Source organism: Alosa pseudoharengus, unplaced genomic scaffold, assembly GCF_046254945.1.
Source record: "Alosa pseudoharengus isolate Yale_2024_CS ecotype anadromous, Long Island Sound unplaced genomic scaffold, YU_APseudo_1.1 YU_APseudo_1.1_scf_17, whole genome shotgun sequence".
In the NCBI taxonomy this organism is placed as follows: Eukaryota; Metazoa; Chordata; class Actinopteri; order Clupeiformes; family Clupeidae; genus Alosa; species Alosa pseudoharengus.
The window spans coordinates 26,720,250-26,747,871 of NW_027468640.1; the positions used below are offsets into that span (position 1 = coordinate 26,720,250).

General features: G+C 42.4%; 1 protein-coding gene across 2 annotated transcripts in view; it reads right to left on the reverse strand.

Moving 5' to 3' along the window:
• The window catches only part of arhgap36 (Rho GTPase activating protein 36), a 39,058-nt gene that overhangs the window by 3,352 nt on the left and 8,084 nt on the right, over positions 1 to 27,622 (reverse strand). The window contains exons 1-9 of one of the 2 annotated variants that reach the window (XM_076289132.1): positions 25,286 to 25,467; positions 21,175 to 21,331; positions 18,409 to 18,477; positions 7,950 to 8,230; positions 3,678 to 3,879; positions 3,299 to 3,354; positions 2,279 to 2,429; positions 1,617 to 1,765; positions 741 to 905 (exon numbers count right to left, since the gene is read on the reverse strand). In XM_076289132.1, the coding sequence (XP_076145247.1) occupies positions 741 to 905; positions 1,617 to 1,765; positions 2,279 to 2,429; positions 3,299 to 3,354; positions 3,678 to 3,879; positions 7,950 to 8,230; positions 18,409 to 18,477; positions 21,175 to 21,310 (1,209 nt within the window). In that variant the 5' untranslated portion in view covers positions 21,311 to 21,331; positions 25,286 to 25,467. Of the gene's footprint in view, positions 1 to 740; positions 906 to 1,616; positions 1,766 to 2,278; positions 2,430 to 3,298; positions 3,355 to 3,677; positions 3,880 to 7,949; positions 8,231 to 18,408; positions 18,478 to 21,174; positions 21,332 to 25,285; positions 25,468 to 27,622 lie in introns of those variants that run through there. The other variant, XM_076289131.1, reaches the window with a different exon arrangement.

Here is a 27,622-nt window from a genome sequence, read left to right on the forward strand (position 1 = left end):
AGTACTTTCTCTAATGTACCTTAGATCCATACTTGCAAATAGCAACACAGAACATATGAATTCATATGAATAATGAATGATTGCTGATTGAAGAATTGTGCAAAGGAGTTTCACACAGGTGTATCAGAGATTCAGACTTATGCAAGGAATCCTTGCATAAGTGAAAACCTGTGGAAAGATGTTTTCCTTTTGTTTAGCATGGGGAAACCAATAGAGTTTGGGGACTTTGAATGACATCTGTGTTTTGTAAAAGGGTGTGAGAAATGTGTGAACCCAATGAAAATGCGTGCACACATTTGCAAGAGATGACTTCTGCTGTGCAAATGTGTGCATGAAGACCAAATGGATCCCAGTTTCTTTAAGCAAGTCAAAACAATCGAGAAAAACTGTAGTCAGCCATTTTTTCTATATGCCTGTTTTGACATTTTTAGGAGCACTCACTCAATCCAGATGTTGTCAATTTCAGACTGTCTAGCTCATCAGAATAGTTCTATGACATTTTCAAATGAACAAACGCAACCACACGGTTTTGTTTTCACCAAGTGCACCCCACAGTCTTTATGGAAATGACATGGCCACAATGTCACTAATAGTTGTGGTGTGTGACTGCCTATGAGCATACAGTATTGTGTTACCCTATGACAGATAAAATACTATTGAGTGTGGCCTACATTTAGAAGGAAGTGGGCCAACAATGTGTCGGTTAAATGGCATTTCTTTTGTCTGTTCTGGTCTCTCACCGTGAAGAGGCGTTGGTAGTTCTGGATGAGGTAGAGGGTGACTGAGATTATGGCTGCACTGTCCTCAATGCCCAGACCCTGTGAGCTTAGCTCTCTGTCCTTTTGTAGTAGATTCGGCCCAAAGATCACAGCTAGATTCGTTGCCGTCATCTTGTTGCCCAAGACCTACAATTCAACAGAATTTAATTACTGAGTGTGTGTGTGTGTGTGTGTGTGTGTGTGTGCATGTGTGTGTGTGTGTGTGTGTAAACTGTAAACGGAGTGAATGTGAAACATGTGTAAGCATGTTCCTGCGTGTCCAGTCTGCCTGTAAATGAGTGAGAGTCCACAATGTAAATCATGTCACATAATGATGATGAGATGGGGATGGGACACAAAATCATGTCACATAATGATGATGAGATGGGGATGGGACACAAAATCATGTCACATAATGATGATGAGATGGGGATGGGACACAAAAGCAGACCAAAGAGAGCAGACAGATGGAGGCCCAAACAACAAATACAACCTCAGGGAGGCCATTTCACACACACACACTCACTTTCTCTCTCTCTCTCTCTCTCACACACACTCTCTTTCTCTTACACACACACACACACACACACACACACACACACACACACACACACACACACACACACACACACACACACACACACACACACACACACACACACACACACACACACACACACACACACACACACACACACACACACACACACACACACACACACACACACACACACACACACACACACACACACACACACACACACACACACACACACACACACACACACACACACACACACACACACACACACACACACACACACACACACACACACACACACACACACACACACACACCTCTTGTTGGTCAGGTCCTGTGGTGTCCTGTGCATGCTCTTGAACCGTGTGCAGCAGCGTCAGCAGACGCAGGAGGGTGTCACAGTTGCAAGGTGGCAGCAGGTACAGCAACTGCTGTAAATAACTCAACTGGTCTGCCCCTCTTAGCACTGTAGCACAACAGAGGGACAGTTATTGCCTGATTTTAGACAAATATGCACACAAAGCGTTACAATGGGGGCAGCTGTGGCCTACTGGTTAGCGCTTCGGACTTGTAACCAGAGGGTTGCTGGTTCGAATCCCCGACCAGTAGGCACGGCTGAAGTGCCCTTGAGCAAGGCACCTAACCCCTCACTGCTCCCCGAGCACCGCTGTTGTTGCAGGCAGCTCACTGCGCCGGGATTAGTGTGTGCTTCACCTCACTGTGTGTTCACTGTGTGCTGAGTGTGTTTCACTAATTCACGGATTGGGATAAATGCAGAAACCAAATTTCCCTCACGGGATCAAAAGAGTATATACTTACTATACTTATACTTATACAATGACCTTGAGAAGGTATTAAAGATACAGAGACAAGCACACACCAAACTTATTATTTTGTGTTTCTTTTTTGACTGTTTACTCAGCTTAGAGGATCAAATGTATATAGTGTGGTTGTGGCTGATGTTTGGTTTGACGCTTACTGTTGGCATGCAGGAAGGCACTGTAAAGTTCCCGCGGCAACAGTGGATCTGGCATGTCTCTCAGGAACTCCTTCAGCAAAGCGGCCACATCATGCACACTGTGCTCCTCGTCCAGTGCGACGTCCACACCACTGTCAAAGTCGTCACGCAACTGCCAACAAACACACACACACACACACACAGATAGAGAGAGAGACAGAGAGACAGAGAGAGTTGCCAATGACTAAGTATATATAATTTATGTCAACACAGAAGCACATGCTACTGTACGTAGATACAGGACACACACTTAAACGTATCCAATGCAGACATCCAAGATATTCAACCTAAATTCCACTGATACCTTGCACTGTTCCCCCTGGACACGGTGCATGTGGATTTGTTTACAAAGATCATCTCCAATGAGCCATGTAGACTGACAAGGTAATATATATCGTGATTTACAACTAGTAGGCTATTGCACAATTGCCATAAAGCAATTTTTGATTCCCCAGGTTGGAGGAGAGTGAAGTTGCAAGGCTGATACGGTTGAGAGAGTGCTCCATTCTCCCTATTACAAGTTAGTTTGCCATCAAAATTACTTTAAAGTTGTTATAAAGGTGCTCTAAGCGATGTTACGCGGCCACACGACTATAAAAACATAACAAACTGTTCCAGCCAGTCACCTACGAGAGAGTTTCAATTGCACGGGAGGGAGGGGGAGGGAGTAGCGAGCTAGCTTTCTGTTTAGTTTGAATGTCAACAGAAATGACGATATCCAACATCGCTTAGAGTACCTTTAAGGTAAAAAAAAACCCTTACAAATGGATGCCTTTAAAACACTTTTATCTAAGCCTTATTGTAATCAGCATTAATGACACATCACACCTTAAATCCATGAAGGGAACTGGTGTATCAGTTTGTCAGTAGGTAAATGCACCTAGTTTCCATGCTGGCACTACAATATGTTAAAAAATTATACGAAAAGCATTCTTCTGTGCCAACACTAGAGAGCAGTAAGATAGTAAAACGATCACTCACTTGCCGAACTCTCTTTTTTGAGCTGCCAACTCGAAAGATTCCCACTGTCTGGAGGCCTGTGTAAGGGAGAGGAAGCTATTAGAGCGGAGCTAGAGCTCAAACATAGTCACAAATGGCGTGGAGTACCACTTTGATAAATCTACAGATAAGAATCAGAAATTCAACATTTAGAATAAGGTTTAAGTGATTTTGCGCCCAACTCAAATAAAATGTCTGAAGTATTCCTCTTTTATTTTAAATAGCAGCTTACACAAGTACTAAGGAATGCAGAGCAGAATCTCCCACTCACTCTCCTCTCAGTGTTACTATCTTGAGTAGAAAGAGGTTCCAGAATGCACACATAAGTAGGAGAAAAAAGTGTTCTGGAATTTTCACTGACCGTGGGTCTCTATGTGTTTGCAGCAGCGTTCTACCACACGTGGCACCTGACAATAGATTGGATTGAGGCTGAGTTTGGTCTGGGTTCGACCTGTGGCGGCCTTCCTGATGTCCAGTTCATTAGGGTGGGAGAGCTGCAGGGCCTCCAGGAGCCTGGATTGGCTCTCCACCAAGTCTGAGATGGAGTCCACAGACAGGCCGCCCTACAGAGAGAATGCGAGAGAGAGAGAGAGAGAGAGAGAGAGAGTGGAGATTAGTTGATACACTCTCAGTTTTAAATGGACGGTGTACTTGGTCCTATGATTTGAATGCTGTTTTTCCTGATTGCTAACACACTGTAACTGGTTCCCTCAGCAAGCACAGCTTTTGTTCTCAAAAGATTTGACTGGTTTTGAATCTTGTCTGACAGAACAACCAAAAGATCTCATGCTCTCTTCTTACAAATGGCCAAGCAGGTTCTCGGCACACACTGACAATCATATCAAATGAAACAGATGAAATCAACTTGCCCATGCATGATCACTGACGTCTAACTAACTTTTGAACTGACTCCTAACCTCTCTAAAGCTTTAGAACTGCTAGACAGCAGTTAGGCCTGATAGCATATTATTTTTATTACAATACTTTTAGGACACACCTCAGAGCTGGTGCAGATAAACAACCAAGACCCTATTCCTCATTCAGTTCTGTGGAGCCGCATTCATGTGGGCAATTCCCTTCAGGTCTGTCATGTTTTGTTTCACAGCACATGGACCTGGGGCTAACAGCAGGCTTGTATCAAAGAGCCCCAGTCTCTGTTTGTGCTAGACTAAGCAAATACAAGTCATTTTAGGTGACAAAAACATGAATATGCGTGACTGAATCAGGTGATCCATATCATCAATGTTTTAACAGATTAACGTTAATCCAAATAAACACATATATCAGTTAAGGGAAACACTGAACTTGAAGTAGGGAGCTAACTCAGGAGTATTTCAGCTATCACATGTTAAATTGCTGCAATATTTTTTTTCTATAAGGGGTTTACCATATGCATCATGTTACACTTGAACCACAGCCATATGCAACTCATCATTTTGTAAAACAGATGAAATTGGAAGTTTATGGTCATACAGGCGTTATCTTTATAGACAAATAAAGACTTTTCTAGCTATTTGTAAGGACATAAGACATCAAAAGAGGGAAAGACAAGAGTCAACAAAATAACAGGACAGGCTGTTACTGGTCAATTGTACTACTTCAATCACGCATAACACAAAACACAGAATGTCATGGCTCCAAAATATGCCATTCACATCAAATTATTGGTGCCAGGCATATTAGCAAGGTGCCTAACCCATGGTTGCTAATGTATGTTGCTGTCACATCTCTAAAGGTGACAAGGACTGAGGTTTCACTGCACCACACTATATAGTCTACCCTCTACCGCGCAGTTTATACTATAAAATATTAACTGCTTTTATAATTTGAATCTTTTTCTGCAACAATTCACAAATATCCCCTCTTTAGTGTCAAAGTGAAAGCAGATTTCTACAAAGTAATGTTAATTAATTAAAAATATATAATGCAAAATAAGCAATTGCATAAAATAATCACCCCTTCAGGACAACATTTAGTAAAAGCACCTTTGGCCACAATTAAAGCATGGGTCTGCATGGATAGGTCTCAGTTAGGCTTGCACATCTGGATACTGGAATTTTACTCCATTTGTCTTTGCAAAACTGCTCAAGCTCTGTCAGGGTGGAAGGGGATCGGTTGTGAACAACCCACAGCATGATGCTACCACCACCATGCTTCAAATTACAGATGGTGCGTTTGTAGTAATGTGCACCCTGTGTTAGAAACAACACAAACTGTGTTGAACCTATCTGACATAGACATACAGTATGTCAAAAACAACACAGTTGTGTTATTTTCAACACATTCGTTTTAAGAGTGCAGTGTCTGGTGTCTTCCAAACATAACATCTAGTCTGATGGCCAAAAAAGCTAAATTTTGGTCTCATCAGACCAAAGAACCTTCTTCCATTTGACCTTGGAGTCTCCCACATGTCTTTGGGCAAACTTTAGTCGAGATTTAATAAGAGCTTTGCCTTGCCACTCACCCATAGAGCTTTACTGGTAAACTCGGGCAATAGTTGTTGTATGCAGTTTCTCCCATCTCAGCTCCCAAAAGCTTTTAACTCCTTCAGAGTTGTCATAGGTGCCTTGGTGGCCTCCCCAACCAGTATTCTTCTTGACGGCCTGCTATTGGCAGATTTACACATTTGCCATATTCCTATTTCTTAATGATCTATTTCACTGAACTATACAGGGGATGTTCAGTGACTTTTTTTTGTGTCCATCCCCTCACTTATGCTTTTCAATAATACTTTCTCTGAATAGTTTAATGTTCTTTTGTCCAGGAATACCGATACTGACTGGACCTTCCAGACACCGGTGTCTTTATATTGTACTATAAATATTCACTGCGCTCAGGTGATCTCAATTTCACTAATTGTGAGACTAATTGATTGGACAGCTGTTTGTTTTAAGTCAGTCACTTTAAGGGGGTGGGGGCGAATATTTATGCAATCGCTTATTTTGCATTATATATTTCTTAATTAATTAACAAGTATTACTATTACTATTACTACGCCTAATGTAGACGATTTTCCTTTACTTTAAACTAATAATGTTATGTTTGGTTATGTTGCTGATCGGATCATAAACAGCCACAACAAAGAAGAGGGTTGACTGAAGAATTTGTTGGTGCCCTCATCAAGCGTTTGCATTTTTGTTTGGAGATGTTGCTGATTGGATCATAAACAGCAACAGCAACAAAGGATTTGTTGGTAGAGAACCCATCATGAGTGTGGAGAGGGGTGGGTCTGGGTCACCAGACACCACTGTTGAGCCTTCTGGAGGTGTCGTGGGCCTAATTCAGCGAAACACTGATGAAGAAGGGTCCCTAGTTAACCCCTGTGGAATGCTCTCAAAAGCTGCCCTGTTGATGAGGTTTTTGCCCATGAAGGTTGTTTTGTTGGTGGTTTTGTTTCTGATGGTAAATAGGCTTGGTTGTTGATTTGTTTTGTTGGTGGTTTTGTTTCTGATGGTAAATAGGCTTGGTTGTTGACTGACCACTGTGGGAAACCCCCTATACCTATCGGCAAAAGGAATTTAACACCTCTTCTGTGTATGTCTGAAATAACGATATTGTGATGTTTATTTATATTCCTGTGAGTGGCTTTGGACCAAAAAAAAATCTGCTTGGTAACATAAATATAAACGTAAACATGATCAAAGCAAGGAAACATAAATAAAGTAATTGTGTATTGTGTATGAGTCACAGCAGATCACAGACATCTGGTGCACACATGTGACACCACCAATTGATTGATAGGTCAGTTACCATGCCTGCATTCCTCTGGTGTCAGTATCCTTTGCAAACGTGGAGATAACTATAGTGGCAGTGAAATCCTCTGGATGGGCTGCTATATCAACACACACACACATAATTACACACACACACATACACATACACACACACACTCACTCACACACACACACACACACACACACACACACACACACACACACACTCACTCTCTCTCTCACACACACACACACACACATGCAGGAGCCCGCTACGGTATTCACAAAGATTAGCTCTGGGTATACTAGCACAATATATTGGATTAGAGCAAAGCTCTCACCTATGTAAACAGGTCTCTCTAAGCCTGCCAAGCGCTTAGACAACTCTGCGTCTTTCCTACCACCCACTGACCCGTCCCTGCCTTGTTCTTGTCTGTGCTTCATGACAGGTGAGTCCCTTGTTGAGATGTTGTCTTTGTCTGGCTAATTCTGCTCTGCCCTGGGCTCAGCCAACCTACCCCATAGCCATGTGCCTTTGTTGATATTTTGTACCTGGCTTGCCTTGTGCTTTTCAGGAAGGTTGTTGTCTCATAAGACAGTCGGTTAAAATATTAGTAGTGTTTTTTTTTTTAACAGTTTCATTCAACTGTTCAGGCTAATTTCAATTCACTGTGCGCTGAATGAAATCCGACCAATGTTTTTATAAAAACACCCATTCTCATCAATAAATGGCCAATCAAGGCTTTTCTTTGGTGTATGTGTGTGTGTGTGTGTGGGGGGGGGGGGGGTGGGGGGTTCTACACCCTACTCATAATCAACTCAATCAGTAACTAACATTTCAGTATAGGGAAGTTATTTTACGTCTGACTGATCACCAAAGGGTATGTGTATGTACAATATAGTTCTATGGCTGCTCTTACCCTGCGATGCACCCTGGAGTTGTTGTCCAGGAACGTGGGTGACAGCGGCTTGTTGCTTATCTCCAGCACTGATGACGACGCAGCGCCAGGCATGGGCAATAAACTGTTCAGCGATGGATTGCCATAGTGCTGGCGTTTCTCAGCACGGAAGCGCATCACACTGGCCTCCAAGTCCAGACAGTCACGCCGGCTCTCCTTCAGCGCATCCTGACGCTGCTTGTATGCGCGGTCATTTGCAATAACTTGCCACAGGGGCAGACCAAAAGCTTTTGGAGCCACTTCTGTCAGAAGAGGGGAAAGCATACACAATACATATAAAGAGAGAGAGAGAGGGAAAAGGAAATATGAATTATGGGGGAAATATCTCTCTGGATATTTCTAGAGAGCAAAGTTAAAAAGGACGCATATATTATTCAAACATGCAAATTCACTTTACATTTAGTTATATTCAGATCATGCTCAATATGTAAATAACAATCAGATGTAAAGTCTGTGCATTCATATTTAGCATTTATGGTACAGTATATCACTTCCAACAGATATTTTAAATATGTGTAGACAAGTCTGCTCCTGCTGGGAAAATAGAGAGAATTCCAGCTCTTTGGCAGCCAATTTCCTAAACTTTCACAGCTCTCACTACTCAACATCCTCTCTCATTCCGGTGACTGATTCCATCTGCTGCGTACTCCACTCTGTATGACTCAAAGGTCCCGTACAGGAAATGGGAATTACGCTCCTTTCACAAGTCCTTTCAACTACTGGGAATGAAATCCTAGTGAGAGTTAAGCTTTCTCTCTATTCTCGCTACTGATTGGATTACATTGGAACATAGATATTGAAATGCACCAAAATAGCAGTGAAGGTCTCATGTGTAACAGTATTTTTTATACTAAATGGATTTGGAGCTAAAAATGCATTCATTTGGATAAAAAAAGCTAGGAAATATCGGAATGCCTTTAAATGTGCTAGCATTGTGTCCATGAAATAGGCTTACTGAAGAAAGCACACAGAAGACACACACATATTCTTCATGTTGTGCACAAAATGACAGTTGTGCATTTTGAGGAAACAATGCTGAATATGCTGTACTTCTCACTTTAAAGACAGTAAAATAATTTCATAGACAAAAGTAATTCTGTCCACCTAATATGGGCTCTATCTTAGAATGACATACTGTATTTACTTACATATTCTGCTACAAAATGCAGAATATGACTATTCTATGCCGTTCTTTTGCCTTAACGGCTCCAAACTCATTTTGATGCCACACTGACTTGAAAAATGGAGAATGGAGCATTTCCGATGTGCTCAGGATTAGGGATGTAACGATTACCGGTATAATGGTAAACCGCAATAAAAATGTTGACGATAATAATTACCATTTTCATTTCAAATATCATAATTATCACGGTTGATTACCACAGTTTTTTAAAGTTAAACTTGAGCAGGGGCTTCTGAATGTGTTTTTACCTTGGATTTTGGCACAAGGGATTTTAACATCTAATCCTGTGTATTAATGTAATGCTGAAGCTAGCGTAGGCTAGTGACTGCTGTGAATAGGGCAGCTGGCAACTTGGGAAAGACCTTGTGACAGCACGGAAAGACGGCTGACAGGAGGGAATAGACCCCGCCGGGGCTACAATGGGTTAGCAGCTCATTGTGGCAGTAGCCCAGGCTTCACTAAGCTATGGGCTGCACCCTACTAAGCTACAGTACGACATAATGAAAAAATACCCCTATCGTCAGCGAGAGCAGGGGCGGAAGATGACTCACTTGTGATAGACATGGTTACTGACCCTGGAACGAATTTGATTACGAGTAAGGAAAACATGTTTGTGGAAGCCACTAGTTCAGAGAAAACTGAGAAAAAGCTGCAGATGTGTGTGTGTGGTCATGGGTGGATTATGAACTTTCGGGCCCCTGGGCCCAGATGTATTAAGGGCCCCCCCACTAATTGTTATGTGGGAGGGGGGGTTGGGGGTCCTCCCCCAGAAAAAAAATTATTTGTTTGATGTGATTTCCTGTATTCTGGTGCATTTTGGGGATGGCCAATACTAAATTCAATCAGATTCAAAGCCTACATCCTGATTTGTTGATACTGAGGCAATGATTCCATGCAAAGGCTTGGGCTTCAGGGCCCCCTGACCCCTTGGGCCCCTGGGCCTGGGCCCGGTAGGCCCGTGCAGTAATCCATCCCTGTGTGTGGTTGGCAGAAGGTTACAAGTCTAAAGGGCCTGAAAATTCATCAAGGGAAAAAGAAGTGCTTGGTAGAGGGAACACAGGGTCCCCGCATTGATAGCTATTTCTTAAGAAGTGCATCAAGTCAGTCGGTTGAAGTTCAGCGACAGGATGAAACCCACAGTTCGCAGGACATCAGTACCCCTGTTGTTGAGGAAAGTTCTAGCACTGAGGCAGAAAGAGAGGCCAGTCAGCCAAGGAGGGAGAAGATTAATGGTCATATGCCTGGGGTTAGATGGCCAGGCGCAGCAGAATGTAGAATGTGGGAAGATGTTAATAGTGATTTGGTCAGTATCCTGAGTCAGCTCAAGGGGACGGCTGAAAGCAAATTAGAGAAAATGGGAGACATTATTTATAGCTATGGTAAGGAAAGATTTGGGACTATTGAGATAAGGACAAAACGGCAACATGAGGTAGTCAAATCTAGGCACCAGCAGGAGATAGATAAACTTATCAAGGAGAGGAGGCAGCTTAAGAAGCAGTGGAGAAAAGCTACAGATGTTGAGAAGGAAGGTATTGACTGTCTACAGGCAGATGTGAGGGAGCGGTTGGCAGTGCTAAGAAGAGCGGAAAATATTAGGAAAAATAGGAAGAAGAAATCACGAGCTCGACTAGCATTCTATAAAGACCCATTTAAGTTTGTTAAGTCTTTATTCATAATGCAGAAGAGTGGTAGTCTTTTGGAACCTAAGCAGAAGCTTGAGGAGTATTTAGAGGGAGTGCACAAAGATAGGGAGAGGTTCAGAGAGATGGTACTTCCTGCGGATATCCCACCTATTGGTGAATTAAGTAGCCAAGGTGGAAAGAGGTGCAAGAAGTAATAAAACGTGCAAGGGCCTCTTGGACCGGTTGTATAAGAGTGCACCAGATGTGTTAAGATTTCTATGGCAATTAATGAAGATAATTTGGAAAAAGCAGAGTATTCCCAAGGCTTGGCGGAGGGCTGGGGGAATATTTATTCCCAAAGAAAAGGACGCAGTGGAGATTAATCAATTTAGGCCAATTAGTCTACTGAATGTTGAAGGGAAGGTTTTCTTCAGTGTGGTGGCATGAAGACTGACAAATTACCTTGAAAGGAATAAAGTAATTGATACCACGGTGCAAAAAGCTGGAATTCCTGGCTTCTCCGGGTGCTTAGAGCATACCAGCATGATTTGGCACCAAATTCAATTAGCAAAGCGTGAGAAGAGAGACCTGCACGTTGTGTTCTTGGATTTGGCTAATGCTTTTGGGTCTGTGCCGCATAGTGGGAAGCCTTTGATTATTTCAGAATCTCAGGTAGCATTAAAAGCCTAGTAAAAGCATACTTTCTGGATATTCAATTATGTTTTACTTAGGGTGACCAGATTTGAGTTTGTGAAAAAGAGGACACTTCAGCGGGGGGGGGGGGCTGACTATGGTGGTGACTATGTATGATAATGAGCTTTATTGGCCGGCCCGCTAACAGAAAAACACTGCCTCAAAAGACTATTTTGAACACTTGAAAGTTTTAAATGTGCAAAAACAATAATTACAATAAAAGCAGGGCTGTTGAGCTCTATACACGCAAGATACATTTGGATGGCGACCCATCTTTAATGTTGCATATCTCTAAATTTGATCCAAGATGTTTCTGAAAATACAAACTGAATCTTTTAACAGTAGCCTAGCTCTATAATTTTGACAATCTGTTTTAGAGTTTAATAATCCTGACCTGTGAAAACAGTTGTGTTGATGGGGACTGATGTGGATGTTGTCCATTTTCTTACCTATTCAATCATGTCTGGTCTATTATTAGGCCTGCCTCTTTTCAATCCATTATTATTAGATATTTCTTTTGTAAAGAAAAAGGCCTACATCTATCCCTCATGTTATGCCAACATATTTAATTCACCTGAATATAGGCTACAGTAGATAGAGGATTATTGACATCTGCTGTTGTCAGTGTGCAGGCTATCCTTTAAAGGCAGTTTAAAGGGATAACCAAAGTGCAGTTTCCTACCCGAAACTAGAAAGTTGCTAGGTCGGCAATCGTCTAGAGAAGGCCGCTCAGACAATGGCAGAAGTGCCGTTCGTCATTTTATATTTTTTACAGTCTAGTTATGAGGTTATGTGCCATCAAAATGATTTTGGAGACGTAATGTTAAGGTCGAAAAACTCTGTCACTTTAGCTGATGAGCTCTCACCCCTCGCTGCCGTTGGATGCTTTGCTGAACATTGTGTAGCCTACCTGAAGGTCGTTGACACCTTTATTTGCGACCGACAAGTAGACCAGTAAGTGCCTGCTTTGCAGGTCAGCACTCAGCTTCATGTTGATCTCGACCGAGACAAAAACATGGAAATGTACGTTTTAATTCGTCAGTGAACTTACACTAAACAAGGACGTTTGCGCTATTGAGGTGACTGACTGACCAATTAAATGTTTACAGAGATTACTATCGACCAATGACGGTAGCTAAGGTCAGGCTCTACACACTTTCCACTCAATGCAAAGCGAACTGTAGGGGGAGGGCGTGACTATATGTGATAGAAAGACATAGATAGGCTATATATGAATGAAAGAGAGAGCAATGCAAATTCGCTGTAAACACGTTTCAGGCTAGAATAAGAAAATCCCGGACAACTTTGAAATTCCGCCCGGACACATTTTTAGGTTTCAAAAAGAGGACATGTCCGGGCAAAAGAGGACGTCTGGTCACCCTATTTTACTCCAGCTGATTACACCACAGGGTGGCAACAACTTGAGATAGGAATCATGGCCGGATGTACCATCTCCCCACTTGCTTTTACAATGGCAATGGAGGTCATCATTAGGGCCTCAAAATGGGTGGGTGGGGAGAAGTTGCAGGGAGGGCCACACCTCCCCCCGATTAGGGCTTTCATGGACGACATGACAACCTTGACGTCAACCGTTCCATGCACCAACAGGTTGCTGGATAAGTTAAATAGTAATCTGCAATGGGCCAGAATGAAGGTGAAGCCAAGTAAGTCTAGGAGTCTGTGATTCCCACAGTTCTGGAGAAACCAGTGAAGAGTCTGGGAAAGTGGTATGATGCAAGCCTTAGTGATAAATCACAGGTTGAAGACTTGAGACAGGTCACTAGGCAAGGTATTGCAAAAATTGACAAGTCAGGGCTGCCAGGTAAGCTGAAGCTGTGGTGTTTGCAGTTTGGTTTGTTGCCTCGGCTAATGTGGCCATTGACAGTTTATGAAGTTCCTCTGTCAAAGGTAGAGAGGTTGGAAAAAATGATCAACTCCTTTGTCAGAAAATGGCTCGGAGTCCCACGCTGCTTAAGCAGTGTAGCCTTGTATGGGAAGGGTATTGTAGAGTTGCCAATATCTAGTCTGACAGAGGAATTTAAGTGTGCTAAGGATAGATTGGAAATGACTCTTACTCAGTCCAAGGACCCAGTGGTGAGGAAAGTTGCACCCACAGTTAATGCAGGGAGGAAGTGGAACCCAGAGCAGGCAGTTAAGCAAGCTCAATCAGCATTGAAGCATAGGGATATAATGGGCCATGTGCAGCACGGGCGGGGGGGTCTAGGGGTGGGTGTAAGTAAACCCTTGTGGAGTAAGGCTTCTACAGGAGAAAAGAGGAAAATGGTAGTGGAGGAAATGCATAGACAGGAGGAGGCTGTAAGATGTACTAAGGCAGTGTCGCAGGCAAAACAAGGGCAGTGGGTGAACTGGGAAGGGGTGGAAAAAAGACGGATTAAATGGAAGGATCTATGGGGCATGGAAGCTGGTAAGATCAGATTTATGTTAGGTGCTACATATGATGTGCTCTCATCTCCCAAGAATTTATGTCAATGGTTTGGTGAGGATGATAAATGCATACTTTGCTCGTGTGTGGGCAGTCTCCACCATATCCTATCAGGGTGCAAGGTAAGTCTCACCCAGGGGCGGTATACGTGGCGTCATAACCAGGTATTGAAATGTGTGGCAGCGGCAATAGAGGATAAAAGGAGAGAAGTCAATTCATTAGCAGCTAGTAAAGGGGTAAGGCAAATTAACTTTGTACGTCAGGGGGATAAACCTTGTTCCGCGAAGGCCAGGTGTAAAACTGGCCAGTTGAAAAATGGGGCGGGCTGGGAAATGAAGGTTGATCTTGGCCAGCAGATGGCGGTACCTCCACATATAGTGAGTACTAAGCTACGACCCGACGTAATTTGGTGGCGGTAATGCACCATTAAAGTTAGTTGCCAACCGCCATAAAAACCGAAAGAAGAAGAAGAAGAAGACCCGACGTAATTCTATGGTCGGATTCAGAGAAGATAGTTTACTTCATTGAACTCACTGTTCCATGGGAAGACAGAGTGGAAGTGGCCAATGAGCTGAAGAGAGCTAAATACACTGAAATAGCAGAGGAGGCAGCTAAGCGAGGTTGGAGTGCACGATTAAGGCCTATTGAAATCGGTGCACGTGGGTTTGTGGCCAGATCTGCTATTGGCTTGCTGTCTGAATTGGGCATTTGTGGTCGAAGTCTAAGGCAGGTGGTTAGTAACATGTCTTTAGCAGCAGAACGGGCAAGCGAATGGTTGTGGGTAAGGACAAGTTACCCTTCCTGGGGCGCAAGCTAAGGTAAGCTAACTGGCTCATTTGTTTTGTGTTTGTGATGGACTGTGCCTAGGTTGATGGTACTTGGCTAAGGTTTTTTATGGTTTATGGTTCAGTCCGCATCAACGGGACGGACCAACCTAGCCAACTTAGACCATTCCTAGGTTGGTTAAGGGTATTTGGATGTTTGTTGTGGTAATATGGTGGCAGCATGGGGCGTAAGCTAACTGGCTAATTTGTTTTGTGTTTGTGATGGGCTGTGCCTAGGTTGATGGTTGGTTGGCCAGGGTTTTTATGGCTATCGTTCAGTCCACATCAACGGGACGGACCAACCTAGCCAACCTTGACCATGCCTGGGCTGGTTAAGAGTATTTTGGGTATTGGATATTTCAATGTGGTAATATGGTGGCAGCATGGAGGGGAGTGTCTCCAGGACGCTGGTTTCACTGTTAAGCCTTCATGAGGTGTCGTGGGCCTAACGAAACATCGGTGAATGAGGGTGCCCACTTGATAACCTCAATGACATGCCGCATACTATATACTGCTGTTGGATGGGCCATTTGTATTGTGTTTGTGACCATTTGTTGGCGGATTTGTGGGTAGTGTGCTTTTTAAAGTTAAACTTGAGCAGGGGCTTCTGAATGAGTTTTTACCTTGGATTTTGGCACAAGGGATTTTAACATCTAATCCTGTGTATTAATGTAAAGTGTGGTAACTGTGTGTTTAATACTTCTCAGCTTCATCCGAGCCAGCGTCCCCGGTTAACTTTTGATAAGGTTTTGCCCATATTTTTGTAACATAGTAAACACTGTCAAACTTTTTGAAACGATTTCAGCTTGTGTAGGCCTATTAGTGCTTTCTGAACATATTGAACACACAAAATACGGCGATAATACCGAAAACCGTGATGATTTTAGTCACTATAACCGTTAGCTTAAAATTTCATACCGTTACATGCCTACTCAGTATAGCGCTATGTAAAGCTGTTGTCATGGATAGGAGTATGATCCTTTTCATCGGGTCCAGATCTTTTTTATACCTAATCCTATCATGTTACAGCATGCATTCTGTTCATGAAAAAAGATCAGAACACTTGGTACTCCATAATTTTATGTGATGGTTGATATATAGTCGATAGACTGTGACTTCAGACTGCCTGTCACCCACTGGTAATCTATGTTAATGAACATGCTGGATTTAAGTCTGAAAGAATAACAGAGGCAGACAAGGTGAGATACGGCTTAGAAGAGAATCCTATTAGTAGAGAACATGAAGACACACACACACACACACACACACACACACTTACACACAAAAACACACATACAGACGTACAAGCCAGACACATGTTAACCTATAGCCAGTGATGATTAGAGACAGACATTTTCACAGGAGTAGGCTATTAGTCTGAATCCTTAGTAAACTGCTATCCATAGAGTAGCCAATGTTCCCACTTCAGCTGGAATCAACTGCAAGGGTCGGGGTTGCATTGAAAACTTGCTGCCATTCTGTCTCATTCAGAAAGAACAGTTTGTCTTTCAATTAGTGACTGACCACTCAGGATAGATAGGTGGTGAGTCCCAAACTCACAGACAGACCTCTTTGACCCTGACTCTCGTACTGCACCAACGTCTTACGTCTTCCTAGATCTTTAGTGTGATACCAGCCGTCCCGGTGCTTGCCAGGTCTGCCTGGTACACTGGCCCCGTGCCCAGGTCAGAACGGAGGGGCAGCCCGGGCCAGATTGCCCGGGGGACGTCGAGCCTGACGCACGTGCCAAGTACATGTGTACCTCTGAGGAATGTCCAGGTGTCAGGTGAGATGGCTGAGAGATATTTACATACCACCTGACCCCAATCACTGACCTGAGGCCAACTTAGCCTCCTTTTAGATCGCTAATGATGCTTTGATCATCAGCCACAACATATGACATAGCATGACGTCATATCAGGAGATCACTAATGACTAATGATGATTTGATCATCAGCCAGCCACAACATATGACATAGCGTGACAGACAACATATTAATTTGGCTGTATGTAAAATAAGATAGCGGATTGGTGGATTTTGGTAATGCATGAACAACAATGATTTTGGTAGTTGGGTAGTTTGTTTGCTTACGCTTCTATATTCTTCCCTGTATTTTCTGTCTGGTTGTAAACAGGAGAGACTGCATAATACAAAACCTATTCAAAATGAACAGGTGAATGAATGAATGCCCATGCCAGAACTTAGAGTTAAAAGTCTCCTTAAAGCCCTTTGAGAGATCTATTAAGACCTGGATATATGGGCAGAACCCGGTGAGAGGCTTCACAAGGAACATCTTATCACAAGCTCATTTCTAAAATCACATTCCACCTGACTCAGAGAACGGGAGAGACTAGCAGGGCTGTGGGCACTGGAAGTGGAAGGTTAACAGAGACAGACAGAAAAGAGAGACCAAAGTAATGAATGGGATATGTGGGTGTATTTGGGTGTGAGTAGGTGTCAGTGTATGTCTGTGCTAGTGTTAAAACATTTTTGAAAGTTTATTTAAAAACTATTGAAACATTATTATTTGTAGTAGTATACATTAGTATTTGTAGGTGGTGGTGGTGGTGGTTAGTAGTTTAGTAGTAATGGTGGTTAGTAATAATAGTAGTAGTAGTAGTAGCAGTAGTAGTAGTGGTGGTGGTTTGTAGTAGTAGTAGTAGTGGTGGTGGTGGTAGTAGCAGTAGTAGTAGTGGTGGTGGTGGTTAGTAGTAGTAGTAGTAGTAGTAGTAGTAGTGTATTAGTAGTAGTAGTTGTTGTAGTAGTAGTAGTAGTAGTAGTAGTGGTAGTAGTGGTGGTAGTAGTAGTAGTAGTATAGGTGATTGTTAGTAGTAGTAGTAGTAGTAGTAGTAGTAGTAGTAGTAGTAGTGGTGGTGGTGGTTAGTAGTAGTAGTAGTGTAGTAGTGGTAGTAGTGGTGGTAGTAGTAGTAGTAGTAGTAGTATATGTGGTGGTTAGTAGTAGTAGTAGTAGTAATAATAGTAGTAGTAGTAATGGTGGTGGTGGTAGTAGTAGTAGTATAGTACTAGTGGTGGTGATGGTAATAGTAGTAGTAGTAGTAGCAGTAGTAGTAGTAGTGGTGGTGGTTAGTAGTAGTAGTAGTAGTAGTAGTAGTAGTAGTGGTGGTGGTGGTGGTAGTAGTAGCAGTAGTAGTAGTGGTGGTGGTTAGTAGTAGTAGTAGTAGTGGTGGTGGTGGTGGCGGTAGTAGTAACAGTGGTGGTGGTTAGTAGTAGTAGTAGTAGTAATAGTAGTAGTGTATTATTATTATTATTATTATTATTAGTAGTAGTAGTAGTGGTAGTAGTGGTGGTAGTAGTAGTAGTAGTAGTATAGGTGGTGGTTAGTAGTAGTAGTATAGTAGTAGTAGTAGTAGTAGCAGTAGTGGTGGTGGTAGCAGTAGTAGTAGTAGTAGTATAGTATTAGTGGTGGTTGGGTAGTAGTAGTAGTAGTGGTGGTGGTGGTGGTGGTGGTGGTAGTAGTAGTAGTCTAAAAGTGCTTTTGCAATACAAGTCATATGGTGTAATAGGTAGCCAGTGAAAAACGACTTAGATTTGTGTGCTCTCTCAACACCACCACTTTATTTACCATGTCAATGACATTTGAACCTTTTCACATGTCCCAAAGGAAAAGGGGGAAGAGTTCAATGAAAGTCTCACCTCGTTCTTTCTTCTCTTTAGAGAATGAATCAAACTTTCTCCTGAGGGATTTCCTCCTCTTGCGGGTCTCTGTAAATACATGAAACCAATGTCTTTTGAGAGCAGCATAGTCACAGGAAACAGGAGAAGAGGGATGCATAGCCGGACATAACAATGACATAACAATGTGTGCCTAAACAATGTCTCATAAAACTCACCACATACTGTGTAGGGTGACAGACAGGCCTCTGTAAGGGAAGGATGTATTGTAATAACATTTCAACTGACCTGTGACCTGCTTTCTGTTCCATTGTGATGCCAGCTATTAGGCACCCATACATTTTACAAGGGGTTTATTAAATAAGACAAACTGAAGCAAGACTGCCAAATCAAGCAACATGGGGATCTTACGTAAAACGTTCTACCCTGGGGGTAAAGAATTCTTTGTAGGAGGCAAGAGAAGTACACTGACTGAAGAAAACATCCTCGGTATTGTGGACTTCACTTCAGTGAGAATACTTTGAATCACTGTACTTTGAGAATGCTAAAAGATGCATTTTTAAAAAAAAAGCTTTTTCCCATTTTGTTTTGGTCTTCAATTCTTATTCCAAACTGACAATACACATCCTGGGTGCATTTTTCAAGCAAGAGTCCAGACAGTACAAACAAACAAACATTTCTAACTGTTTAACACACTTCAACTTTTGATCTAAATATGCCAAAAGGCACTTCAACACTGAGTACAGCAGTAGGTTTTGTGTGTCTATAATAAGTCGGTTTCTGAGCATGCACGTCCCTTTGGGTTATGATTTCCTGGCAGCTTTTAGCTGTAAATGCTGATGGCGGTTGATGAGCTGAATGGGGGGGGGGGGGTCAGAGCACCCCAATCCCTGAGTGGACATGTGGTGGGGCTCAGGCAGGGTCATATTCCCATGACTGCAGGAAATGAAAAGTTTGTTTCTTCTGTGGCTAATTCAATTGCCCCTCCCCTCTTACAAAAAAAGCCCAGCATCAAGGGGATACTCTTCCAAGCGTGCTCTACTCATCAGAGAGACAATGAGGTGGAGAAGGAGCTAAGGGGACAATAACAGACAACGGAGACGTGACAAACTTGCCGAAAATCTGAGGGAGGAGACGTAAACAATGGGAAAAAAAACAAATATGAGAGAGAGAGAGAGAGAGAGAGAGACCAACAACACAAGGGCAGGAGAGATCAACAAAAAGAGGAAACTGCACAGAGCTTACAGGGAGATTCAGGACAGAGCAAAACAAACGCAGCATATCATGAGACTGAAATAATGGCCTAAAACCACAACTTGAAGATTTCCAAGGAACTAAAATGAGATTCACAACAGAGCATATTTCCAATGAACTTAATTCACAACAGAGGAGATTTGCAGAGAAGATTAGAACTACTGCTCACAGAAAATAACTACTGCTCACTGCTGGCTTGTGAAAATGAGTTAATGTCCCCTTGGTGGGCCATTCAGTGAAGGCAGCTTCAGTAAGCCACCCGTGTCCTGCTATGCTCCAAAAATAAAGTGCCGTCAGTGACATGGTGTCAATGAGAATGAGGGCTACATCTGTTTGGGTCAGAAAGAGCGCATTTGGCAAATTCCACCCCTGAGGATGAAATCTTCCCACGCAATCTATTCTGACCTTTTTGTGCAGGTCAGTTAAGATGCTTCTCCGAGGACACACTAAGGTCTGAACTGTGAAGTTAAGCTTCAGAAGTTCAGATGTAGTTGCTCCTGTGACTTTATACAGACACATATTCATATTTGTCAGCACATAGGTCATTTCCAGACCAGTTTTTCACTTCACACTGCATTTATTCATGACTATACCCAGCAATGATGTATTATATCTACAATCACACCATACCTTAACAGAATGTTATATTTTGCGCAAAAAAAGACAATGATTCTTTTCTGCTCTAGACAGTCCTTTTTAGCATAACGTCAGATTTCATTTCCCAGCCACAAACCTTTCATGGCAGATATGCTAACTGTAGTTTAAATTATTTGGGTTTGTACCACAGCTGTGTGCATATACAAATGAATCATCTTGTTTTGCACTACTAAATAATATATTATAATAATATGTTTGTGTGTTGAATGCATTCAAATGCCCCTGCCACATATCCACCCAACCATCATACTGTAAGAAGAGTGAGCACACAATAGGACTTTTGCCCATCAAGCCTCTTGTAACATCACAGGCAATGTACAAGCTTTGACCATTGCAAAAAAGGACAATATTGAAGTAAAGCAGGTCACAGAATATATTGTTTTTTTGTAGACAATGAGATAAGAATTAAAGCATTGAAGTATTTTCCAAAGGAAAATATTAAAAACCAGACCAACAATTGCAACAATTGTTCTGTTCTCTGTAATGGGAGCTTGGATATTTCCATTACATCCCATTATCTAACGTAATGCGTTGTGTGTCCTCTGCCACTTCAGGCATAACCAACATTTTAAAGTCTTCTAATATAAATTCACTACAGATTTCCTTTGACCAAAAATAAAAACTACGGGCACTGGGTCTTGACACAATGTTTGCAGCTGTAGCTCAAGTCATAGATTGTTTCCCATGAGGATGTTAGGGTGCTGGGTTGTCTTGGCCCTTGTAATAGTGGCTCGACTGGAATCTGACACTAAACAAATTTTCAGTCAGTCAGTCGGTCTTATTTTAGGATTGGCTCATAGGACCTCAAGGGATTTGTCTAATTAAGGCCACTAGAACCAGTGTTGGCACAGTGGCTGCAGACTTGAATGTCCTTACCTGTGGGAATGGTGATCTTGAAGTCAAGCTCCTGCTCCTCCAGGTGGTAGAGGGCCACCTCCTGCAGACGAGCCCTCTCCAGCTCAGACAGACTCTGGATGGGGACCGGCTGCAGCTTCACACTCTGGCCCAGCATGGTGGTCCACGTGTGGTCACCCTGGGAACAAACAAACATTTCGTCCCCTTAGAACTACAATATAAGGTTCTATCTGACATTTTCGACAAAAAGTTGAGCTATTGACATATTCTGTGACAACTTTATGGAGGTGAGGTGACGTTTTGGACTTTATATCTAAAGAGGCATGTTCCACTTGTTAGAATAACTCTATGGAATTCGAAGGTCAATACTTCAGAACTACTCCAAACACAGACAGAACCTTATAATTCCAAGGGTATGATTTGTACAGTAGACCATTCCAATATTTATTCTTTTTGTATTTGACTCTCTAATGGCGTTGCATATCATGTGAGTCATGTCAAAGAATGTTTCAGCCTGCATTGACCATCAGATTACATGAGGGGTAAAAAACCATGTCCAGAAGAGATAGAGACAGATTCTTTTTCATTCCTGTTCATTTCCCTTCCACAAGAAGGATTGAAATCTGATTACAGTTTCAATTTACATGAAAGGTTGTAGATTAAGTGTTACCAGAAATTGTAGATTGTAATGATAAAAGTGTAGGTCTGAGAAATGACTGAGATTAAAGTGCAGATGCTGCCGGGAGGTATCCTCCTTCAGCAGATCTCAGACATGGTGCATTCATTTCCTCTTCTAATGAATGTTTTTGGTTCTTTAGCAATTGTGACTGAACAAAATACAAAACTACTCCTGACAATAATAGGCTTCTCTCTCTCTCTCTCTCTCTCTCTCTCTCTCTCTCTCTCTCTCTTTCTGTTGAAGGGCTGGGGGCCGCTTTGTTGGAGGTTGTCACACACACACACACACACACACACACACACACACACACACACACACACACACACACACACACACACACACAATTGTCATATATGTTGAGGGGTTATATCACTGCTGAGATTAATTTAGAATTATCATGGATCACAAGAACACTATAGGTCTTACACCAAGCACACACTGTGATTGGGCCAAAATCCTGTTCGATTTGTCATGTGGCTTGAGGGACCCACAACACCTGATTAGAAGATGTAACAATCTAGATTCCAGATCCAGTGAACATACAGTGAGCACAGGAATTGCGTCTGATTGAAACGTGTCACGTGAGCTACCATGTCGACTCATATGCAACTGGAAACAAAAACACATCGTGTGAAAGGGAGAGTGACAGCACAACGAAGAGTTAAGGCCAGAGTGGGTGATTCATGGCGAAAGGTTGTTAATGTTAGAGCTAATTAGCCAACCTAATTACACCCCTCCTTTCCTGCGGCTGAAGCAATGTGTTGAGCGTCTGGAATTGTTTAGCGCTGGTTTGGGGCCACTATGCAGTATGTTTCCATACAGAGTGCAAACACTGAATGGACAGATAGAGCCTAGAGGTCTATGAGGAGTATTATCAAAGGCCTCATTGGCAGGTCCCATCATTCGGCGACCATTTTGGGAACAGCTTCGGGCAGTTATTTCGGCAGATCAGGTTACTTCCTCCAGGAAGGGGCAGGGTATGTGTAGACAAACGCCATATTGGCATTACCAAGTACATACCATACATTTCTACGGAGGATTATTTGCGGTGTCTCCTCATTATAAAGTCTCACGTATTATAGAGTATGCTGGATAAGAATCTAGGACTATATCTTTAAGTATGTGCATGTGTGATACTGTCTAAAGTTGTGAAACTCTCTTACAGGTCATCAGTCCTGACCTCACAAACAGGACCTGCTTTATGACACTGGTCCTATCACTAATCAAATCTTATTGCACTGTCTCGAGTTCAAACAATGATGGATGGAGTTCACTGTGTTAAGTCAATAATTTCTGGTTTACCGCAGCCATGTGACGCTGTAAAATGTGGTTTTGTAGAACTCTGTCAGCAATGCCACATAATGATAGCAACCTTTACATATGGAGATGTTTTTTGGTGCTGTGTGGTAAGCCTTTTTTGGATATGACTTTCAACACAATAAACACACTGCTGAAATATTATGCATTAAGGATTATGAAGCAGTTGGAAATGTTCATCCATGGCAAAGAGGATGCCAACTGTTTTAATTTCTGAAAAGGTCATACATCACCCAGCGTGCTCTACTGTGTCTGGTTTTGAGCTTTGGCTTTATGCTGAAAGTGTGCCAATCTAAAAGGCTCTAAAAGGTCATCATCTCATCATGGTACAATGAATCAGATTCCTCAAAAACTTTTCTGCATGCTGTTTTTTCCATTCTATTCAGTGGGCATTTTCTATGCTTTAGAATGTTAAGCTTACACACTCAAAAGGGACTCTAATGTCAACACAATACCAACAAGTAGAGTGAACAACAATGATTTGCATGGAAGAAAGAAAACTATCTGGTACTTAAGCTTGGAGACCTCGTGAGCTTATGCATGCAGGGAGTCTAGTTTACGCTTAAACTGATTTATCCACTTTGAAATAGTATTCAAACAGAGGCCGTTTTGCATGTTAACTACTTAAACTTTGTTCTGAATACAAATCAATTGTTTGAGGTGAGGAATTGACTGTGCTGTGTTATGCTATCTGCTTGTTTTTTTTTTTAGCTTGGAAAGCTGGCATAGTGTCTCTGATGTGAATACTGATACGAGTGATTGGTCATTAATAGTGTTATGGTTACCAGATGTCTCCAAAAAAGGACTGTCTTGAGTTAAAATGTCCAACTATTTCACTTAAAGCACTAAAGTGCCAATTCTCCATACACAATTTGTATTCAGAGATAAATTAAATGTGAATACTCTGCTTGGAGTACCACAAACTAAGATCACTGGAGGAATTTCATCGGTTACCTTTGATCCACAGCCAACTTAAAAAGAAAAGTTCAGTTAACCAGTATTTTTAGCTTAGCAAGAACCTGGACTGATCTTCACTGTTGACTGTTGAGGTATGACTGCCAACAATTTAAAAACACTTGCTGACAGAGGACAGAAGCCGAATCTCTTGAGGCCTGCAAGTGCCAGGAGATAGATATTGCCATATATGACAAAGATTCCAAAAAGCTCTCTAAGGCTCTTATCAGACCGCCACCATGTAAAATGTGCTAAATTAATCATACTTAGAAATCAAAGTGCAAAGTGCAAGTGTCTATAAACTTGCAACAGTGATATATATATATATCAGGTGACATGCAGACTCTCTCTCTCTCACACACACACACACACACACATACACACACACACACACACACACTCACGCGGGTGCGCACACACACACAATCAGGAACATTCACCCTGAAGAAAACATCAGTAGACGTAAGTAACACTCTAACCCCCTACCTCTATAGAGCCTGACATGTGTTCATTCCAAGAAAAGAGACGGAGAACTGGACTTTTAAGGGCTGTTGGATCTGATCTGGAGCACAATAGCTCTTTTTTGTTCAGCTTTCATACACTGCTCTGTTTGCTGTTTAGTTGTGGGAAACACTGTAAGGAATCAGAATCAGAATCATGTGTTTTACTAGATGAAGCCTGATAGTCATAAACACACTAAGAATAAAGTCACTCTGACTAGACACAAAAGTTAGAACACATGAATACAACTTTGGTGATATAGGGAACTATACTGTGTAAGCTTACTGATAGATAGTTACAGTACTAACACCTAAAGTATTTACTTTGGCATATGTCTGGCTATATCTATGTCTAGTACTGTATATATAGACTACTGTATGGTCTACGTGTACCAGTTTTATTGTATGGTTCATTTTGGGTAGAGGTTGTGTAGAAGTGTTAGGACAGCAACTAGAAAATTAAACCATGTGAGGCCCTTAATGTACACAAAATCATGTTACACAACATATGTTAGGCTTTAAACAAACGCAAAAGTCATTTTTGTGTTAGCATATACCTCCAATAATCTCTAAGACATTCAACACATAAACGTTATGCCCCAACAATACAACACCATTTCAGCACCCACGGACACAGCAATGTCTAGACATTATGAGACAGAAATACACATACAAACTGTACCTGGTGTCTGGGGTCTGGAAGCGATGATCACAGGCACTCACAAATAAAGTTAAAGCTGAGAACAAACTCCAAGAGTGTGGGCATGTGAGAGAAAAAAGCCTCCTTTGGCATGTGGCATCCAAAAGGGCAAACACACACCAGAGTCGAGCAAGACAGAGATCAGCACTTTTAATCTGCTGCCCCCTGACGTTGTTCAGAGTGAAGCAATGCCACTGCCAAGATGGAACTCAGTAAACACAGCCAGATTGCTCGGGATGGGAGGAGAGCGGAGGAGGAGGAGGAGAGATGAACAGAAGGGGAGGAGAGAAGTGTGAGGGAGGGAGGGAGAGAGGGAGGGATGGAGGGAGGGAGGGAGGATCCAGACACAGAGGCTCACTTTAACGAGAGCTTCCTCTCATCCTAAGCGCCTCTGCCTGTGCCTCCCAGTAGGAGACCACGGTGGGACAATGCTCACATGCAGAGAGAAAAAATGGATACTCCCTTCAGCATAAACATATACACACACACACACACACACACACACACACACACACACACACACACAGACACACACACACACACACACACACACACACACACACACACACACAAACACAAACAAACACACACACACGCACACACACACATATACACTCTCTCCCTCTCTCTCTCTCTCTCTCTTACACACACACACACATACACACATTCCTAAAATATAAACAGCCTGTATGATTCTTTCCACCCCCTTCCCAAGCTCACAGCATGCATCTGGTAGGTGTAGTTTCTTTTGTTAGTGCACCACATGGCCTCTGATAACTATCTGCAAGAGTATTGTTATTCTTTGAGATGCCATCCAAAAAGGGAATGCATTTGAGCAATGCACTATCCATTTACTCTATGTTAAATGCACTATGATGGACAATACCCCTGATGGCAAAGTTATGTCCAGATGGTCTCAATAAGAATGTGAGCACATTCATATATAGGTCTAATGCGCTGTGGAACAGAGGAGAGAGACAAAATACATGGGAAATTCCACTTCTGGCTTCCTATTGCACCAAATGCCAAGGGATTGAGCTCAAGTCCTCCTCAGCCGTAGGAATACAAAATTGAATACACAACAGCAGAAGTAATGGTAGTAGCGAGAACCTTCACTTTTGCTTAGGTCTACATTAAAAAAAAAAAAATATATAGAGACTCCAGTACACAATATTTTATCAACTTTTTAACAAGTAGCTGAGCTTTATATGTACATGTTACGTAACATAAGCATGTTGTACGTGCATGTGTATGTGTGTGTGAGCGAGAGTAAGAGAGAGAGAAAGAGAGAGAGAGAGGGAGGGAAAGGGAGAGAGAGAAAGATAGATAGAGAGAGAGAGAGAGTTTAGCAGAGCTCTCCTTGATGGATCGCATCAAGCCCAAATGCCCTAAGCTTTTGTTTGGGCGCTGCTTTCTCACTCATCTCATTAGAGCCATTAGAGTGCAGAGGGTTTCTCATGAACTGGCAGATTGAGAAGATTACTATCCGGCATCCCATGCAAACCCCATTGTAGTCTCTCATACAAACATGGTGCCGAATGTGAAAGCGTGACCACGGAGCATTTTCACTCGAGTGTTGTCAGTTCAAAGTGTAAACAAACAGTTTTCAGTTTAGAGAGAGACATAAGTATGCATACAGTTTTCAGTATAGCGTAACGTAATTATCAAGCTTATTATGTTTCTGGGTCCAAGATGCAAATTCGTAGCAAGGGACTAGGACTAGAACATTCCAGAAATACATACATGTGTGCACTTAGAGTGCCCCCACTTTACTGCTTGAGTTTACTGCCATTCTCATTTCATCAGGACTGAAATGCACTCCAAATGCTGCTGGCCAGTGGCATCTGCAACGAGTCACTGAGGACTCGTGGCATCTTTTGGCTTAATGGCTCATCAATTTCTCTGCCATCCAGCTCATCCCATTTTCCACAGCCTGTGCGGGAGTGAGGGATGACGGAGGTGTTGAAGTAGAGTAAGAAGTAGTTTGGGACTGGCACGCACCGCACAGCATGGGTGGCCAGGGATGGTTCCGTTTCTTTCCTCGGAAAACCTCATTTTTTCCAACTTAGTAAATGAAACAAATAAAAACATGTTGTTGTAGTTATGCACTATGGCATTGTACTGTCACGTAATTGAACATATGCTGCATATATTACTGCAATGATCTGCAATCACTTTAAGCAAGCCGAGTGTTTTGTTAAGAGGAGTAAACGAGGTGTTCATATGATACACCCTCCCCCCCCCCACCCCCGAGGATTAGGTGTTTACTTTCCCTTACTGCATTCTGACCATTAGTAGGCGACGGACTGGAGAGCTCTT